At 35.2% G+C, this 21103-nt stretch overlaps 1 protein-coding gene across 4 annotated transcripts in view; it reads right to left on the bottom strand.

Annotated features, from left to right (window-relative positions):
- Positions 1–18873, bottom strand: part of LOC139984368 (receptor-type tyrosine-protein phosphatase S-like) — a 55185-nt gene extending 36312 nt beyond the window's left edge. The window contains exons 1-9 of one of the 4 annotated variants that reach the window (XM_071998269.1): positions 18760–18873; positions 13564–13668; positions 10494–10817; positions 9428–9694; positions 7918–8052; positions 6791–6940; positions 4784–4921; positions 3430–3585; positions 2718–2858 (exon numbers count right to left, since the gene is read on the bottom strand). In XM_071998269.1, the coding sequence (XP_071854370.1) occupies positions 2718–2858; positions 3430–3585; positions 4784–4921; positions 6791–6940; positions 7918–8052; positions 9428–9694; positions 10494–10817; positions 13564–13639 (1387 nt within the window). In that variant the 5' untranslated portion in view covers positions 13640–13668; positions 18760–18873. Of the gene's footprint in view, positions 1–2717; positions 2859–3429; positions 3586–4783; positions 4922–6790; positions 6941–7917; positions 8053–9427; positions 9695–10493; positions 10818–12474; positions 12599–13563; positions 13669–14446; positions 14858–18759 lie in introns of those variants that run through there. The other 3 variants (XM_071998276.1, XM_071998284.1, XM_071998261.1) reach the window with 3 other exon arrangements.
- Between the last annotated feature and the right edge of the window lie 2230 nt (positions 18874–21103).

Raw genomic sequence — 21103 nt, 5'->3', positions numbered from 1 at the left:
AGATGTCGATTTAAATGGACATATCATCGATTTATTTTACTTATCATCGATTTAAATCGATGATAAGTAAAATAAATCGATGATATGTAGAATGAAACTGGTATATGTCGATTTAAATCGGTAGAAGTCAATTTCAGCTGCTGGAAACTGGTATAAGTCGAAGGACGCTGGTATATGTCGATTTAAATCGGTATAAGTCGATCTCCCATGATTTGAGACTGATGGCCCGCCATAGTAGCAGTAGAGAGAAGGAGCCTAATAGATCAAAGACCATAATCATCTTCTGTTGTGACTTATTTTCCATCATCCTTGAAACCTTATATCCTTCCAAATTAAAGATTATTCGGAGTTTCTCCCAAAAGCTAAACGAAATAATTGTTCGTGATGGTTCAATGATCTTATAGTCAGACATAGGCCTAAATAGTTCTCTTTGTCCTTCATTGCCGTCGGAGTTTGAAATAAATTAATCGTGTCTAGAACTTCCAGGCATTTTTTAATGTTTTGTGGCAAGAAAAATAGCTTCCCTCAGTGTCCCTCCTGGTTGACTAGAGCTCGTACGCCTATATGGTCACACATATAGTATAGAGTATGATCCATGCATACAGCAGTATTATTATTTTTTTTTATTCATCCAATTTCAGTTCAAGTTTCTAAGGACATATTTGGTTGACTAGTATCAAGTAAAGAGTTGTTATTCGAAGCAGTCGTGATTAGGTGCCCCATGGTAGGCCTCGGTAAATCCCCAAACCCCGTTGTCGACCTTTTGGCATTTCGTTGGAAGCCTTTCGGAAAAAGAAGCAGGAGAATCAATTCTGGAGAACAGTACTCTGGGAAGCCATAAACTCACGTGATTTAGAAAAAAAGGTTTTTTGCTTTGACGGCCGTTTTTCATCGAGTAACTTTCCAATGTAAATAACTATTAATTTATTGTTCATTTCTTTTTCCCTTTTGCCAATCCTTTCTGAAGAGGGTGGAGCTGCCCCTTATGGTAAAGTCTTTCCCTTCCCTTTTTCCATTCAAGTTTCGTTATTTTTAATTCGGGTCACTGGGGTGCAAGGACAGGGTTTACATTCACCGGTTAGGATGATGGGGTGCAGCTAGGGCAAGTGCTCTGGATCGCTTAAAGGGCCCGTCACCAAGAGCACATAAATAGTAAATATTTATCTATATATGATATATGACATAAAATGCATTGTCTTTCCCTCCTGATATATAACTAAACTTGATATATAATATAAAATACAAAGTAAGGTGTAACAGTGTTTATATATAATTCATACCTAAATTGGTTGAAATACCAATTGTTAATAAATGACGGACTTGAACATACGTTTGATACCCAATGTTTTCATCACTTCAGTCAATATTTTCACTCATTCGCGTTTGTATTTTGGTGAAACGAGTCAGTGTGTATCAGACATATATTCACTATTAGTTTCTTGAGCTGTAAAAGAATGTCGACTCGCGACTTCGATTACAATATTTTAAATACTTTACTCCAGTTAGTACAAGACTGGTGCATCTGCAAAAGTCTGAAATACACTGGTTTCTTACAGTAAAATAGCATTAGGTTACTGTACTATTCGATACAGAATGAAGCATGCAGAGCTTTCCTAATGAGTGAATCAACTACGAAACCAGGGCACTCGAACAGTTCGGACTGCTGACCATGTAGACCTAAAAATAGTCAAACCAGGGAGCTGCTAGAGTAGCAGCTCCCTGGTCAAACTAAAATCCTAAGCCTGATGCAGAGCTCGACCGTAACTTATACTGTACAGCCAACCAGTCGTGACAAGTTCTGAACGTAAAAAAAAACACAGAGTATCACACAACACACACACGAAAACGCAGCGTTCTAATTTACCGCACACCACTGACACTGCCACAGACAAGAAGCTATGCAGGAATTTCGTCAAGGCCACCGCTTCAGTTCCTAAACCCGTTTATTGCTTACTAGCCGTAAATACGGGATTGCTAAGAAATTACAAGACAACAGCGACGAACCAGTGGAGGGCAGTATTGATATTATTTTTTAATCGGGTGGTGTGAAGGTCCATTGAGGTACAAAATTTACGAGCGATCCCACCTTTAATTTTATAAACGAAATGACATAAAGCAGTATGGCAGAACAAATAATCAATATAAAATGTAACAATTGTTGTGCAATAATGTAATGCTGTAATTTCTAGCAATGCTTAAATTAACACGTTTTTCATTTGTTATATAATCAACGTGCATATTTAGTTGCATATCAATGCACAGAAATATACATGAAGCAATAATCAAGAATGCATTTTCTTTGAAATTAAAATTCTCTATATTGCTGGTATCAGTCATTTTATCAAAGATCCATTGGTGCAGCAGCTTCAAAGATACAAACTGATCTAGAGCTGAAAAAACGATAAATCATGAATTAAACCACCCACTCACAAAGAACTGATATGTTCTAGTCATAAAGGCTTTTGTTAAAACCCAGCAATGTGCATATTTATCACTTGCAATGAAACAGTCTGTGTTTGAGATATTTTTATTAAGTAAGGAACGTTAGACATGAACTGGATTAGACACATACTTATCACATTACCTATATCAATGAATCATGTTAATATGCATTAATTTCCTTTATGACTTTCAATGTTTCCAAGTTTTCTTTAAATGTCATTTTATATTACCAAGTGGTACAATCCTGGATGTAATCATGACAGAACGTTTCTTACCTGTCTGGCAGAAGTTGGGTGAAAATAGTTCCACCCATTCAGGGTTGCAACCTCCAGAGCAACTTCCTGTTACTTTGTTGCAGTAACTTTCTGAGTGGCAGTCATTCTCACAGTCCATCCCAAAGCGTGGCCCCAGGCATTCTGTAAATCAAAATGCTCATTCACTGTACTGTTAGCTATTGAAATATCTTTGTATACGATGCCCTGGTTATATATAATATCCTTTTCTTACATAAAAATGATAAGAAAGGCAAATATATTCTGCACTTAATTGCTCACTGATGATGATTTATTCTCACCTTCTTTTCTCAATTTAATATGTGATTATCGCCATGATAATATGTTAACCACAATTAGAATAATCAGAGGGCATTCTGATTACTTTTGATAATTTTAATTTAATTTTAAAGTGGCACTTCAGCTTAGACCAAGACTCCTGTGGCTGGCAACTTTAACCTTGCTGCTGGATCATGAAATTGATTTTAAACACTGCGTCCTTTCAGGGGAAATAAACACATTTCCATACTCACATCATTCTTTTTAAAGTAATATTTGCCACACTCTGGTTGTGGCAATAAAGTTCTTTTAAGAATTTGTATTTTCTAAAAGATCGAGGGTATATGGAATTATTTTGAGAACAAAGCTGATATTTTATGTTGATTTTCCATCTGACATCTAGTCACACAATTCCCAGGCCAGACTCACGCCATACCTGCACAGTTCTGTTCTCCCATGTAAACTTCATAGCCTGGGGCACACTTTTGGCCTGGACATTCTCCCGTTATCTTATTACATGCAACATTCCCCATGCAGTGACATTTATCAGTGCAGGTAGATCCATAATAGTCAGTAGTACAAACATCAGGAACTACAGGGATGAAAAAAAATAAAAATACATTTGAAGTTTTGCTTTTCTGGAAGGTACACCAGAAATAAGATCTGGAGATACTGTCCACTGAAGCTAATTTTACCAAAATTAAGATTTGACCATCTGGCAAAAAACGTTTAAATCTGCACAAAATAATGGAACATAAACAAATGTCTTAATGTTAAAGAAGAAAAGTGGTGCCATGGCGACAGCATAACATGTTCCAACATATGTAGTATAGTCAAAATTAAGTTAGTAAGAACAACAGGATACCTTGAGATAAAATTCAATTAACCACCTTGTCCCCCCCCCCCCTCTAACTGACAACCTAAAATCATGTTTGATATCCATAAGAGAGCATTTACGATTTAATGATATGATGGCAATTATCTCTCCCCTGAGAAAACTGGTCAAAAGCTATCAATCCACAATAATTTGCTGAATTTTGTTCTGGTGCATGATTGTCCAAAGGGGTATTATCTGTTATAAATTGTATAGTGGTAGTTGAAACCTTTAACAACTATATATTAAGTATTCGTGCAACTTGTCCAGTCTCAGCTGCCATCCTCAATTGATTTATAATCTAGTGTCTTTGTTGCTTTATCAAATGTTCCAGTGAGTGGCACTTTTCTTACAGTGGCAACGAAAATTATAAATGTTTGATTTTGGTGACTAACTTTTTACCGTATTTGAAGGACTACGAGGAGGGGGGGGGGGGCGCTAACAATAGGGTTTTAAGCAATGCACATTAATTTTCATAATGCACAGGATTTAAGATATATGATCAGGTATTTACTCCCTGTCGATGTTTCCTGTATATTTATTGCATTGAACAAATGGATCCTTAACAGCTCTGTAGGAAGCTGTTTCATGGGATCCTGCAACACATCCTAATGACACAAAGGATTCACCTATTTTGCTTTGTAAATGGAGCGGCAACTTACCGCAGGGGAATAGGTCTGAGATAAGAGCAAGTCATTTTCCAGTTATAATGCATCAAGTAACTGTACTAACCCTGACAATTAGTCATTATCCATCCACTGCTACACCCTCCTGTACAAACTCCTGTATAGCTGTTACATGACTGACTAGACTGACAGTGACAGTGGAGTAGGTCTGAGATCAGAGCAAGTCATTTTCCTCTAATGATGTATCAAATGTTATGTTGGATCGACATCCATCAAGAAACAGTACTTACCCTGACAATTTGTCCCTGTCCATCCACTACTACAGTCTGTTGATAATCCTGTACAGACTCCTGTATAATTGTCACACTGCCCAGACTGACAGTGACAGGTCTGTAGGCAGCTGGCTCCATAGTTTGCTGAATCACATCCTGATGGTAAAGTAAAGAACTTGCTTATTTAAATGAAGTTGGAACTCTTGGGAATTTTTTTTCTATTTAATACTTTCATGTAAAATATAAATCACTTTTATTGACAAATTCCTATTTTAGCTTACTACAAAAAGTAACATGCAGAATGTTCGTTCATTTACACTAGCATACTTAACAATTATCCAGAAAACATGTACATGGTATCTTTGACAAGCTATAGTATCCACCATAAATTTAATAAGACATGTAAGACACTGAAGGTCTGACGGCCTGATTTTAGTCTGTATTACCCTGTCACATAACCAATTGTTCTTCCAGAGACTAAGAAGGTAATATTGATGTTGACACATTAACAGCCCTTCACCTTAAAATCCTTACAAATCAGTCTTCATCACACTACAATGACCATTACAGTTTGCGATATCATATGACCATATCTTTTCTCTATTTGTTTACTATGTTGAGAAAACTTAAGAAACTTAATCCTGAAATTCTAATGAGGATTATACCTACTTTTATTATTTGGCATTTTTTATATTAAATATTGCTAGCTGGAGTTAGAAATGTTGCCTTTCAACAATGACTTGGCAATTCGGAACATCCATCACATCACATATTTTACATTGTCATGGGCATTGTTGTAACTTCATCCAAACGTCTTCACAAAACTTGACATTATAATGGGAATCAACACAATTCAAACTCAGACGGGGCAACTTGTAATTAACAATGTATCGAGTAAGCATTTTAATTTGAGTGTTTTAAGTAAAAAATATTTCAAAACCTTGTAAGACTAAGTATCCATCTGATCCCCTGGTCCACCATTGCATAACATCTACTGTTTTCCCTTTTGAAATACTGTATTACACAAATTGTCTGCCTACAAGCCAATTTCACTTTTTGCATAATTTAATATGCCTACATGAATTCATTTGAAAATGTTTCCTTAACATTTCATTTTCACATGTCAATTAACTAGTGTGATAACATAACAGGGTCATAGCCAAAACCTCAGAATGAGCGAGGGATGCAATATGAAGGCTATCGTCACTTGTCTTAGCTTAAATGTTGTAAACAGATTACTATAAGTTAATTCAATAAAATGATGAATATACAACAAAATGAAGAAATCAAAACATAATTAAGATGTAGGATGTTGCTTTGGCAACCAAACACTTATTGGCTTTAGGGAAGGAATAGCAAAAAAAAAGAGAGAGAGAGTTAATTACACGTCATCACTTGACATATTTTTACAAAACGTTGATGTCGTTTCATGTCGTTTCAGGACACGCGAGGGACTTCATGTGAGGGGCAACATGTGTGTACATGTTACTAGAGATGGAGGTAAGCCACTAATAGTCTTGAATCTTTACATTTTTACTACAAACAGAATTCACGAAACCATTCAGGGTTAAAGCTTTTCAGGTCAGGAGGAGAGTAGTGAGAGTGAGTAGGTGATCTGCTGTCCCTGCAATATTATAATAAACATTATTGAATAAAACTCGATTTTATCTTTATTTTGAATTTCAGACATGTACATCCCAGTTAACATCATAGAATCAAATTTTTTAATGACAAAACAAACTGAAATTCTGTCTTTGGCAAAACTCTCACAATGCTGGCCACCCGCATCACCACCCCACAATTCCCGCCCCAACACCACCATTCTTTTCCCTATAAACTGCTGGGTCATGCCAATTTTCAAACACCGGTAAATACACTTTTGTCTGAATCTGGAAAAGACATGATCAGAATTTAAATTCCAAAACCCATACTAACCTAAATTATGCTTTACAGTAGGAATGATAATACCTTTACAAATACATTATGGAATAGGAACATATGATGAAATATTAAGTAAAGCTTTACCGGTAAGGCAGTCCAAACCCATCCATCCTGTGTTACAGCTACAGCCGTATGGGTGGGTAAGGCAGAAAAGGTATTTACTGCATCTGTCAGGTTGGTCAGTGCTAGAACATTGCTTTTCACATGCGTCTCCATATCTGTTACCTCCGCAACCTAACAGAATATATAATTCAATTAAATTGCAGTCAAATTAGAAGCACCGTAACGTCAGTGCTATTAACAAACGGACATGCAACTTCATTAGCTCCCAGTCAACGCAGAAGCTGCATGTTTATGTCAAGTGCAGAACCTTACATTCTTGGAAGACTAAAATAAACAAAAAGTGGAAGGTTTATTGTCATAACTATTAAATGTTTCAAGCGTATTAACCAATATCATATAATGAGGCTAGTAAAATTGACCTCAGTGTCATCAACACATTAGGTTATTATATAAAAATAATAAAATAGGGTATATACACCCTTTAATGTATTTTACTGCTAATATCCATATATGAGGATCCATGAAACCCTTATATACAGACTAATGACAAATATGTTGGCTATAAATAACTTAATTCAATTGATGTTAGTTTCATGGGAACTTGATTAGATGAGTCAAGCTGATTTTACTGATATTATCTCACAATCATCAATATGCCGCGTTGCAACCAAGGGTATAGGTTTATGTTGAAATTTTGCAATTGTGATATATTTGTAAATGTTTTTGTTCTTGAAATAATAAAATAATAAGGTTCGGTGTACTGAGTGGGATTGCTTATAAACCATTGTTGCTATTCTAGGTATATTAATACTACATGTAAGTACCCTGCAAATTCAAATTTCTGAACAAAGTGGTGTACAAATCAGACCTAAAAATCACCATTTCAGAAATGCCTTAGTCTCCAGACATGATAGCATTTGTTGTTTTAGTGTTTTTAAGGCAAGATACAAGGTCTAAAGCTTTGAAACTGTAGACTTGAGCAATTGCTTCCTGCCCTTATCAACATCATATATTTAAAATGAATAGCGAAATGGATTACATGTGAAGTTTAATTAATGGGTTTGTCCATTATGCACAATATCTCTATCTTTCATAAATATATGTCATGCATACTTTTGCTTTCAGTTAAACAAGGAGAAAATGGTTACCTTCTTCACAAGTTGTTCCTTTGAATCCAGGGGCACAAATGCATTTTCCACTGGTCTCATCACAAATGCCTCCGTTATAGCAATTATCACATATTCCATCACAAGCATCCGGACCCCACCGATGAGGTGGACAAGCTGTTATTATGAAAAGATCATGCAAAGATATATATTATGATATGCAGCTACATTTTTGTAGCCAGGAGATCTCTGATCTCATCAGTCCTGGCTGATCCAGGTGTTATCGCTTACATACCACAGTGACAAAAGTAGGAATTTGCAGAAAAAACACAATCCAAAATACAGAGGCTTTTCATTTGTTATTATAATGGTTACGCCTTCACATTTTATTCATATCCTCTCTTTAAGCAATGCACAAGTTTCTCAAGGACGCTGTCCTTGCTCTAACATTTGATTTTAAATTAATGATATTAAGACGTTTGCTTCTCCTTAACTTGTGATGAGTATTCAACACAAAAGAACTATATTGAGAAATGCAAACTCCTCTAGAAAAAATATAGATGTAAGAAAAATCTAAATCTGATATTCATAAAGAATGTAACTAATACCAATGAGTCTATATGAAAGTAATTTATGTAACTGCAGTATTAACATGTCACATCTTTCTCAACTGTAACCAATTTAAAGATGTTCGTTAAACGTCATTCAAATCGGAGGTACAGTAATCCATCTCAGATAACAGAAATTCATAATATTTCAATTAGTGAAAACAAATTTTACATTTTCGCAAAAATCTATAGATATTCTCAATGCTCTATTTTAAATTAAATACTAGTTTTAGATAATTACTTTAGTATTATTGTTGGACAATGAGTGTAATCTGAACTAAAGCTCATCATTTTTATGAAAGAGCTGAACAATTTTTGCATTTGGAAGTAACAGCCACATCCAAAAAATGTGGAAGTACCATTTTTTTAATGTGGTGACATTCAATAGATGCATCTGGCAACGGCAAAGTTAGTCCAGTAAGTCAATTTTCATACTTGTTTGTCTTTTTTGACGCTTTGGCAAATGGTAGCAATTGTGTAAAACTCTCCTTTTCAGACTTTCACGGTTTGGCAGTGTATGTAATGAGGTGATAAGGTAATATGTGAGGATAAACAGTTTGTGTATATATTCCAAATCTATCACATTTCCTATAATACAACAATACACATTATGCAATTCTATACAATGATAGTATCACTTCGAAGAACTTCTTTCAGGATAGCATCACCAACCGGGATCTGCATAATGGGGAAAGGGATGATTTATCTGGTTAAAATAGCTAACACTTGAAGCAACCATCAATCTTGGCACAATACATTGAGTTGGAATATTCGAATGACCGTATAAGACTATCATACTTCATCGGCAAGAGATTTATATGGTGTCATGAACCACAATCGTGTTGAGCTTTAATACAAAATATGATTAAAAATGTATTTGAAAGAAAAATATTCTTATTAAGTAGCTATTAAGCATTTCAAACCTGGAATACAACATTACAAACCTCTTACTATCAACAGTTTTAGACTTTGTTTTGCTCCATTCCTCTCATTGTGAATATGACACTCATAGACACCAGCATCATCTACTTCAACTGGTCTACTGATACTCCAAGTATCCTGTCCGCTAATATCACCGTTCCTTACACTATCCTTCAACCATCTGAAGTCTGCAATTTCTTTTGATCCGGTGCTGTTCATACCAATGCTTACACCTGTATCACCAGTGTTGACAGTTAATGAGACCAACCCATCACTGGGTACAATATCAGCTGAAATCAAGGAAGTTGTAACAATACATGAGTATGTAAAATCTATATTGTATAACATATTAAATCGAACATTTAACAAACTCTTAACGAGAATTTTTGTTAGGATAACATTTTCAGCACGTATTATATTACATACCAACATAAATGCCCCATTATAACGTAATGCTGCGGTAATAATATCCAGTAAAATTTCACAAGAACTTTTAAAAGTACGGTTTGTTATACAGTTATCTGGATTTATTCATTTGCATTTCCATGGATATTAACAGGCTTATGTCACAATGGGATCTAATGTCAAGTATGGAATCTCATAACAAGGTCAAAGATAATGCTGATGCAAATTGTGCAAAAGAAGCATGTGGGGTTTTGTCATTGGTTTGACTTTCAACCACAAGTCGTTTCATACACACTAAAGTTGAGTTTCACATGTTTATTATCCTTAGCCGCATTACTTCATTGTTTTTAAGCCATGTTGAAGGTACAGTGTCACAGTTGTCCAGATTTTTATTAGCAGTACCAATGCCTACCGTCAATTACACTATGCTAAATACAATATTGCATGTTATCACTTAAACCACTTTTGCCTCCCACCTTGAACATTGTTCCCCCAAAAAAATTCTTGTGAGGAATACATTTGTGAATATGCAAATGCAATACAATTTAACATGAGACTTTTAATGTAATGTGATGAGCTCCCATTATGTGACCTATTCTAAACGCGCTGCAGTAATACGTCCAAATATAATATATAATTATATAATGTATGTCAGGCAAATAACTACAGCTATGAGTAACTCACCATTTGATCTCATAAATATCCCTGAGATTGATGTAGTGATCCTCCCATCTAACGCTGCTTCACATCCAAACACTCCAAAGGCATCATTATTTCCATTATTGCTCAGTGTAACCTTCCAATGTTTATAAGTATTACTATCATCCCAAACTGGAGCTGGTGGATCTACATTTTTATCATCAGTATTCCTTGTCCGAACAGTCCTGAAAGACTCTACATGAGCAAACTCTGCAGTTGTATCGGATTCGCTAAGGTGACACTGATAGTGTGTATCACTATATTCAGACTTAAACGGGTTTACACCAAGGAAAGTCATCTTTACTGGTTCTATTGAGAGATAACATGTAAACTGTCATTAAAAGAAGAGAACACAATAAGCTTTTTGAAAACAGAACATATCTTGCCTCTCTCTTTTTTACATATATCATCCTTTATAAGACATTTAAAAACATATTTTGTATCATAAATCAGGCAATCATATTTCCTAGAATATTTTTCAGCTGTGTTGGAAATTTGTGGTAAAAAATGTGAAATGTGTCAGGGGACGCATTAAGAAACTATTATATAAGGAGATATCATCGCATAAAAACACGTTTGCTCTGGTTCTAACCATAATAGAAAATGGGAATGAGGATAAAAGATAGTAGGCATATATTAAATTCAGCATTAACAAAGCAGCTTAACTGACAAACCAGACAGCCAGTCGGTATAGTAATTCCTTGCATTACTTTATATTGTATACAAGGGACTTAAATGTTTAACAGTGCTCATATTATCATATCTGTAATGTCCAGGTTGTAATATGTAGCCTAACTTATAAACTAACAAGTTCATTCATGTTGTACTGTAGACGTTTGGGTATTCCAAGGTTTTCAGAATTTAACCTCATATGACTTTTGACCTTTCAAGAAACAAAAGTTTTGTGGTAATCATTATTGTAGACCCAAACACCAACTTTTAGAGTAATTCAAGCTTTTCATGTTAAAGTTAAACATTTGACAAGGTTAAACATAGTTGAAACTCTGTTGACATCAAGTGAAGTTTTATATTTCTCCAAGCTCGACATGTGTCTTGCACTCACTAAGATGGATCCTCTTACCAAGTAAAACATTTATTCAAACTTGAATTTTGAAGTAAAATGGTTAGTAAGGTTCTCAGATTTTGCCCTATGTTGACCTCAAATGTTCTTTGAACCTTACTAATTACACTTTTGCCACTCACTGCCACCTCAATCTCATGCAAGCTCCGATAACTATTGCACTTCATGTATTTTCAAGTTCTTTTGACTGCGACCTCTTCCTACCACAAATTACATTTGACCCCTATCAACTGCAATAAATTGCTTGTACTCACTAAACTAAATTTACACACCGTGTTTGTTCATTGTAACTTGACCTTTACAGTTATCGTGTTTTGTTTTTTCTCAGAATGTGACTCAACCAATTCGATGCAACAGGTACTTTACACACACCAAGGGGTTTCGATATACATCTAAGTATGAATTTAATCTAGCATGTACTATTTGAGTTTTGATGTTCACATACAGGGGCTCACACACACACAAACGCACGCATACACACACACACACTATAACCATCTGACAGATCACCTTGCGTCTATCCAAAAATCAACAACATAAAAACCAGTTGTGAAGTTATTACTACAGCACGTCGATAGACGCGTATCTTGGAATTTGCCGAGGGAGGGGCGAAGCATGTAGGCAAAGTATGTAAGGGTAGCGTCACCATGTATTGGCGCGAAGCGAACAAGACAATTTTGGCCGAAAATGCCTTCCAGATCGCTGGAAATGGCACTTCCTAGACCTTGTAAGTTGCATCTAAGCATTCTCTATTTTGAAGTTAGTAGCGATATCATAAAAACTTTGCTCAAGAGGGGGAGGGGGGGTCGCCCCCGTCGTTGGTAAAATTCTTAAGTTTCAGCAGACATTTAGGCAAAGTAGAATAAATGGGGACATCATGTTTACCTTTCTTATGCTTCCAAGAAGGAAGATCGAAGTAATATGTAGCACTGTACCAGTTCAAACAATGCTGCACATTGTGTGAATTGAATTGCATATCTAACACGAAAGTGTTAAAGCTTCAGATCTGTTTTAAGAAGAACTGTTTAAAATTACCAATATGACTCTAACGTTTGATTTAGACAGGCATAATAAAGCTATAACTCTGCTGTATGCAAGCATACAGTTACTTCCTCTTAAGATTGAGACTAGCAACAACACCCATTTTATAAATTAAATAGTGTGTACATTGCATGCTAAAGGTTGAGGAAAACAATATACCTTTTTATCAAAGTTCTTCCCCTAAGCATACATAGGATATCATTTGGTAAGTGTACATATTTGTTATGACTACATAGATGTTCAAAGTCCAGGAATACTGTTCTCAAGGTGCACACTGTACCATGAAATATATTTTAATGGTGACGGTCTCATGCAAAAGTACAGTAGGAACAGAACAGTGAGCTATCAGACCACTGTAGATATAACAATGTGAGCAGGATGTTGAATGTCCCAGTTCTTAATAACATACACCTCAACGTTGTTGTAGGATCTGAGAGATTGAATTTATGTTAACCATATTGACAAATGTTTTACTTTTTCTTTCTTGCTTAACTTTACATTGATGATATCATAGATACCATAGATGAAGGGAATCGGAATTGAAAAAAAATTGTTTCAAGGACATGAAAAAGGCACGGAAGAGAAAATGATGTATAGCCCTGATTTTCTTGAAGAATGAGAGATGAACAGAAATGTTAATTAAATAGCTCACATAGTGTAACATGATTTTGCATAAATAAAGCATGTACATCACCCAATGCAAAAAATATTGATCAGAGTAATAACATCATTATCACTTCAGCTGATACCACAAGTCTTATAAGGATCCAAATAATTAACAGTAAACTTAACATTTTGGTACTGCAAGGTTAGAAGTTTCGTTGCTTTTACCATTTGGTATATTTCATATCACAAATATAGACAAAGCATTGCTACAAACTTTATAACATATCAACAATGTGGACTTCGGTAAAGGCAACAACACAACATTACCATTTTGTCCATAACTTAGGAGTGTTTGCCACAGCAGCAACGTAGTCAAAGCAATGACCTGCACTTTGTAAGTCATCGTTTCTTCTGATAATATATTTGTTAAACCTGAGAGGAAAATTTCAAATGAAGAGATATTAAATATTATGTGCAATCATATACCTCGGTATAACACTGTGTTGTGTACAGGTGACTATCGATGTCTACACTAAACAGAACATTTCTGATGAGTTGAATCAACTGTTTGACATTGTACTTTTAATTATTTATCTCAGGATATTTCTAATATTGCAATTTGGTTTCCGGCACCACAGGAACAGAGGGTTCTACGGAATGCCATATGTATCAAAAATGTCCAAAACTATATAAGCATGTCCAAAATAATATAAGCATGTCCAAAAAGTATAAGCATATCCACATTAATATAAACATATCGAAACTTATATATATAAGTATGTCCAAAAATAATATGAGCATGCCCAAAATAATATCAGAGTGTCGAAAACTTATATGAACATGTCGAATGTAACTGCTAACTTCATCTTTATAGTGAACATTTTGGCATTTGCCACACCATATGTTACGAAATGTCCTACAAAATATAAGCATTACCAGAATAATATAAGCATGTCCAAATTTATAAAAACATGTCGAAAACAATATGAGTATGTCCAAAAATAATAAGAGCATGTCCAAAATAATATAAGAGTGTCGAAAAATAATACAAAAGTTTCGAGCGTAACTGCTAGTTTCAACTTTGTAATGAACAGTTTGGCGTTTGAATTCACGCCATATGTTCCAAATATCAAACTTTTTATTTTGGTATGCTGAAAACAAATACACCATATCCAGCGTAACGTAAGACGATGTACAGTTCATTTATTACCGTTTTAGTGTGTGTTTATATTTTAATGATATTTCGATCCAGAACGATTTTATTTTCGAGGAAATATTAGTTGAGGTGTTTCGTAGCGCGAGTGGTCAACCGGGCCCCAAAGTGCTGTAACTATCAGTGAGTTTAATACGAAGAACCACTGGTGTCCAACACTCCACGCGGTTTAATCACTAATCTGTAGTTGGCAAATTCTTTCCACGTTTCCATCTTAAAATTTTGTTAAAAGGTGAGAGTAAAGATTAAACGTTGAATACTCCTAACCTAGTCTTCCTTTTTTATTTAATCCTGGGCTAGTGTCCTACTTCGTTCATGTAGGCTAGCCCATAATTCGCCACCAATACGCATGTGTGATAACTACTGTACTTGTAAGAACGTTGTTAGCATGTGCATGTTGTACGTACTTTCGCACGTGAACTTCTTTGCCTTCGCATCAATATATGAATAATTTCAGCAACTCAAGGAAGGGCGAAACCACTCACATTACGAAGGGATGTGAAAAGGAAAAGTTTTAGGTGATGATCTTGTTTATAAATATTTTGAATTATTTGCGTCACAAAAACATAAGAATGTTTTAAAAATATAATGTCACAATGATAACCATTTTGTCAGTTGATACAGATTCACTCCAAAGAAGGTATTGTAAGCTGATTTTTTTTTCGACATACCAATATAAGTTTTCGATATTTGGAACACATGGCGTGACTTCAAACGCCTAAATGTTCACAACAAAGTTGAAGTTAGCAGTTACACTCGAGACTTTTCTATTATTTTTCGACAATATTATATTATTTTGGGCTTGCTCATAATATATTTGGACATACTTATATGTGTTTGGACATGCGCATATTATTTTGGACATGCTCATAATAGTTCCGACATGTCTATATAAATTTGGACATGCTCATATTAGTTTGGACATGCATATATTATTTTGGATACTTTGCAACATATTGCGTAACTTAAAACGCCAAAATGTTCAATACAAAACTGAATTAAGCAGTTACATTTGACTCTCTTGTATTATTTTTCGACACTCTTTTAATATTTTGGACATGCTCATATTATTTTCGACATATTTATATAAATTTGGACATGCTTATATTGTTTTGGACATGCTTATGTTGTTTTGGACATGCTTATGTTGTTTTGGACATTTTTGATACATATGGCATTCCGTAGGGTTCCAATTAAAGAATTATCCAAAAAGATTATTTCAATGCAAGACACCAATTGACAATTGAAGTGAACAACATTTAAAAGTAAAAGCTTCAAGAATGCAGGTTCACTGTTGAAACTACTTGATCACTTTCACATGGTTGACACTATGAGAATATTTCTTTATTAACATGTCAGGTGAATTGAAGAAAACATTTATATGCCATCTGGTCCTATTAGAGCTTGAATCCTTAATTCACATTTGAAACTCTAACACTTACAAGAAGGCTAAAATTACTTAAATATGTATGGCCCTTGTTAAGAAATCTTTAATCTGAAACTCAAATCTAGTTGAGTGGGCATATAGATGAGCATACTGTAAATATTGTAAATGTAGAGTAGAGATGTGGCAAATACAGTAAACATGCATTTTGGAAATGTAATGACTTAACCAAATAAACAGAGAGTAAGCCTATATAGCTTAGTAAAGTGTCCAAGTATCAAAGTGCTATAGTTTTCAGAATCAGATGGTCTAAATTATAACTTTCATGTCCTGCTTTAAAAACCAAGTATGGAGACACATTTTTATTGGTGGGGCGGGGGAATTTTCCATTAATTTGGGAGTTTTTAAATTTTTAAGACAATTTTAAGAAGAAAATTTAGTTAAATTGGTAATTTTATTAGCAAAATTTCCACTCAAATGGAAGCATCTTTTACATAGCGGAGCGTCAATAGGTCCATACGGTACAATATACTGTAGAACATGCAAGCAGCTTGGCGATTCCGTAATACAATTTGATCACAAGATATCTAAACTGAAAAGAAGAATAGATCTTAAAGATGCCTCATGCGTGATATGTGACGGAAAATGGCTTACGTTACTATCAACAAATTACCAAAAAGACACTAAACATAATTTCGAACAACTACGAGAAAACGCTGACCCGAATCGACCAGGGTAGCATATAGGATGACTAAGCTTCAGCTGAACATAGTAAAGTTAATCGTTTTAATATCCAAAAGTACAAACACAGAAAAAGTATCCTTTCAATAAACAAAATTTAGCAGTGAATATCCAAATCCACGTTTCTCGTTCAATCCTGGGCGAAATACTACGGTGACTCTGTGTAACTCCATAGAGTTAGGTCTAGTTGAAACAGGCCTTGACCAGTTACATCCAACAATCACAAGACAGTCACTAACGAAATAAAACGTCCGATCGCTACATAGAACCGTTTTTATTCAACTCCTTGAACCATGCAGATGCCGGAATAAACGTAACGGACAATATAACACAATGTATCACGAACTCACGATACTGGAATACAACAAAGGAAATAGATAAATGCGATGAAATCCTAACATGACTATTTACACACGCTGTGAGCCAACTCACTACATGTACTAAAAATGCTACCATATAGGCACGGTATATACACGGTCATCTCTTACAGTAAATATTATACTGTCAATTGCGTGATATAATGTTACATGTAAGGACGTCCAGAGCTTGTTTACGAGGAGCTATGTCCAACCATGGAGCTATGGTCCGACACAGCTATCGACAGTATATAAACTTCGCCGAATGAGACATTTGCAGCATACACAGAGGCAGGGTCATGCATGTGGACTCATGGGCATGAGATAAATCTTTCCGCGTGGATCTCAAAAATTTGATCCAAAGTTTGCGGCGTTTTACGTCGGTTTTGTTACTCGGAAATCTAAAAAAGCTGATGCTTTTGTTGGATGAGGTATAACTGCAACCTCCAACAACACAGAATTGTGGAATTTCGGGGAAAAAGGGAGTAATATCGTTGATGTTTTAGGCAGCTCAAGTATACATGATTACAAACACACAAAAAGTATTGTTGTGAGTGAGGTATACAAACAGTGACGTCACATGGTCACCTGATGTCTTCGGAAAGTTTCAGGAATGTCTGAAATAGGTTTCATAAAAAGCTGACTTTTCTTCCCATTTCTCACGTATTTAACGTCCGAAATTGGTAAAGTTAGTTTCAGCAATGTAATTGGAGTGAGTTAAGGATTACATACATGCAAAATGGTGGGATTTTATGTTCATCGAAAAGTCTCCAAAGTTGGTCTTTAAAGCCCTTGTATTGACCAACAGTTAACAAATGAGCAGTAGGAGCAGCATAAACACCAAGTTTCAATTTGAAAAAAAAAATAGGAATAGTTCATACTGTCATTACAAGTGCTTGAAGCATGATATGGGAGTACAGTATTGACTGTAGCAATGAGCATTAATACGACAAATTAACCCAATTGGCTGATTATATTAACAGCAGTGTTGAATGTAGTTTTGCTGCCCAAAATATTCATAAAAATATTACTGACAAAGTTAATATTCCACTGGAATCATGTTAGGTTAATACGTTAGGCTTTTAAAGAGCCTACTACAGCTAACAGTACAGGTCTCATGTTGCGTTATATAAGATTAGCAGTACAAATTTAAAACAATGACAATAAACATCTTCAAAAAACACTACAACAACTTGATGCCACATGTTGTAAAGGTCTGCAGTTGTCTGATAAATCCATGTGAGCCATTAAAACACAAATCGTATAATAAATGTGGTTTTACTTATATCCATCCTTTATTAGGAAATTAAGTAAAATAAATGAAAATGAACTGATGTGTAACTAGATTAGACAATTAGGCTAGGACTACGTCTAGTTGATCAAAAAGAAATTGCCAGTTTTGCATAGGCTACCTAAATTTTCTTCCTGAAATATATCATTTGTTTTCTCACTAATGTTAGATAGAATCATTCCACTGCTGTTGTCTGCGTCTGACTAGTTCAAAACAACACTGTACCTAACGACCCTAGGCAAGGCGACAAATCTAAATTTATTAGACCCTATGATAGGACTGGGCTACTAATATGTATCCCAATTCAAGCTAATTGTGTTTCCTTGTCCTTGAGTTTCCTTGAGTATGGTGATTATTTAGCATAAGCTTGTGGCCTATCCCATTTTATCATGAAAATAAAATAATGCTTTACATGTGAACATTGATTAACTGCGCAGAACAACTAATTGCAAGCAATTCGGCCAACATATTCAGGCCTATCCAAAGTTTTAAATCACCTCCCGGTGACTGAACCACACACAATATGCAGATTACTTACCGCTGCAAGAAACCAGTCACTGTCATGTAAATCGTTCAAAAATCTTTCAGTAAAATGATTCATTGGGTATGTACATGATTGATCTTCTGCTGTCTCTTCCGGCATGTGTTCGTGTAAATTGCGCAAACATTAGTTGTCGGTAGGTGTATTTTCTATGTGGAGTCAATGTACGGTAGAGTAGAAGGGACACCACTTTAACGACAACACACATTGTAAAACGATACAACAACAAAAACAATGGAAATTACCGCTATATCAAGGTATTCTAAAGGTGCAAAACGGTAAATATCTTAAGACTATTTTATTAAAACTGGAAGCCACGTGCCCCTCTGACCCTCGTTGATCCTCCATTTGTAAATGTTGTTTTAACTAGTATGCTATGTTGATTGTTGAGGAAGACCTAGCTAAGTTCCTTATTTTTGGCATATTTAGGAACGTTTGTATCGTTACCAGAAGCCCAAACTTTCACAATAACTGCAATCTTATGCTCACAAAATTAAAAATTAAAATATTAAAATATTACAAAATATGACAAAACATGACTTTTTCTAAGCTCTTGATCACTAAAGTGTCTGTAAAGCTCTGACGTTATCCTTACATTCCAAAGTACGACGTCACTATATAGGGAGTTTCATAGGACAGCAGCGCCATTGAGTTATTAGAGTACATGTAAATATTGCACTGTTTGGTAATACTTTACAAGTGATGTAGTAACAGCCATAAAACACTGTCAACAGCACACAATAGCCTGGTTATTGTCAAATGGTGTTAACTTATACATAAAAAATGACAAGAATTTGTGTTCATGGTTGCCCGTGGCAGTCACATTCAACCAAAAAATTTCGGTTTCTTTCGCTTCCTTAACAATCATAAAATATGCAACGGACAGAAAACGAGGCCCGTGTTTTGAAGGTTTTTTTTTTTAAAAAAACTGGCAAAACGCATCTCAAACATCCTTGTATCTGTCCATGATAGTTACATTTTCAACGATATTGTCACAGCCGGTTACCCTGTCTAATATTGCTTGTTGGTAATATATTTCTTCCATTCGTAAAACAGGGGGCGCTCTCCAGCCAACTACGCATGTCCAAAGGTAACTGCGCATGTCCAAAGGGAACAAGATGTATTTGCATAAGTAAATTCCTGCACCTCGGATGCCTATTATATTTAATCATGCATGGAGAGTGTCCCCTATTTTTAGTCTTGAACAGCGTTTGTACCCTTTTGTACCCACAATATTGTGTTACATTCTTTACCTTTATGTACATTTGCGTTGTATTGGTTTTGCAGTTGAGAAAGGGGAGTTAATAGGGGGGACGCAAAGAGAGAGGAGTAATAAAGAGCAGAAAGACATTTAACAGTTCACGTCTTAACTTGTACCGGTACTTGTTGTGTAATATATATACATGACCCCGTCACAATATCTATGAAACATAGCCTTCTGGGGCGGCTTATTTAAATGTGAGAATTGTTGTTTTAAAATTAAACGACATCGGTGTGCGCAAGGGAGAAGGAGGGGAAGGATAAAATCCCCGCTTTTTTTGGAAAAGTGTTTAGGGTTTATGTAATATATTCACTCGTGGAAGAATTAGACCAATCGTTAATTGATATCCAATAGTTATCAACAAAATCACATAACCAAAGTCTAAGTTTTTCGGGGTTTTTTTAATGCTTATTTAAAACGAAAAATATACTAAAATGTATATTTATACCTATAGGCTAGTTACTAATCTACAATAGACATATGTTGAGTCATCGCATGAAAACCAGGAAGTGATAATTTGTGAAACATTTGCATGCATGGCTACGCAGACTAAAGCGAGACTAGACATGTTGTGGATATAACGTAATGCACTACAATATACACACTATGAACCTTTTGTACGTATACGTGCGTGTCAAAAAATTGACAGGGAAGTTTGAGGTTGTGTCACTCTTTAACTATAAAGGATATATTATCTCGAGAAATGGTTGATTATATGAATACAGCTTATTGTAACTGGATAATCTTTCAACTACTCGAGAAGTTTGATCACAGGAGGAGGATAAAGTGTGGATAAAAAAGTGACAAATTAAAGCAATAAAATTTTCAGTGCCCTGATGACATGATTCACTCTGCCATTGTCAGATGGCTAACATAATGGAACAAAATTAAAAACAATATTTATCGTTGCGATACAAAATGCTATGAGGGCGCCGTTTGTGCCTAAAGATTCAGAAAATTCTGCAGCAAGTTGGCTGAGTAAGCCATTATTTCAGCTACCAGAAATGTCTTTTAGTTCCTGATCGTTTATTTACACATTGATATCTTGGCAACCAAGTTGAAACTGACTTCAAGTTGTAA

The sequence above is a fragment of the Apostichopus japonicus genome, chromosome 2 (genome assembly GCF_037975245.1).
Source record: "Apostichopus japonicus isolate 1M-3 chromosome 2, ASM3797524v1, whole genome shotgun sequence".
NCBI classification, from domain to species: domain Eukaryota; kingdom Metazoa; phylum Echinodermata; class Holothuroidea; order Aspidochirotida; family Stichopodidae; genus Apostichopus; species Apostichopus japonicus.
This window is presented reverse-complemented; position numbering and strand designations above follow the sequence as displayed.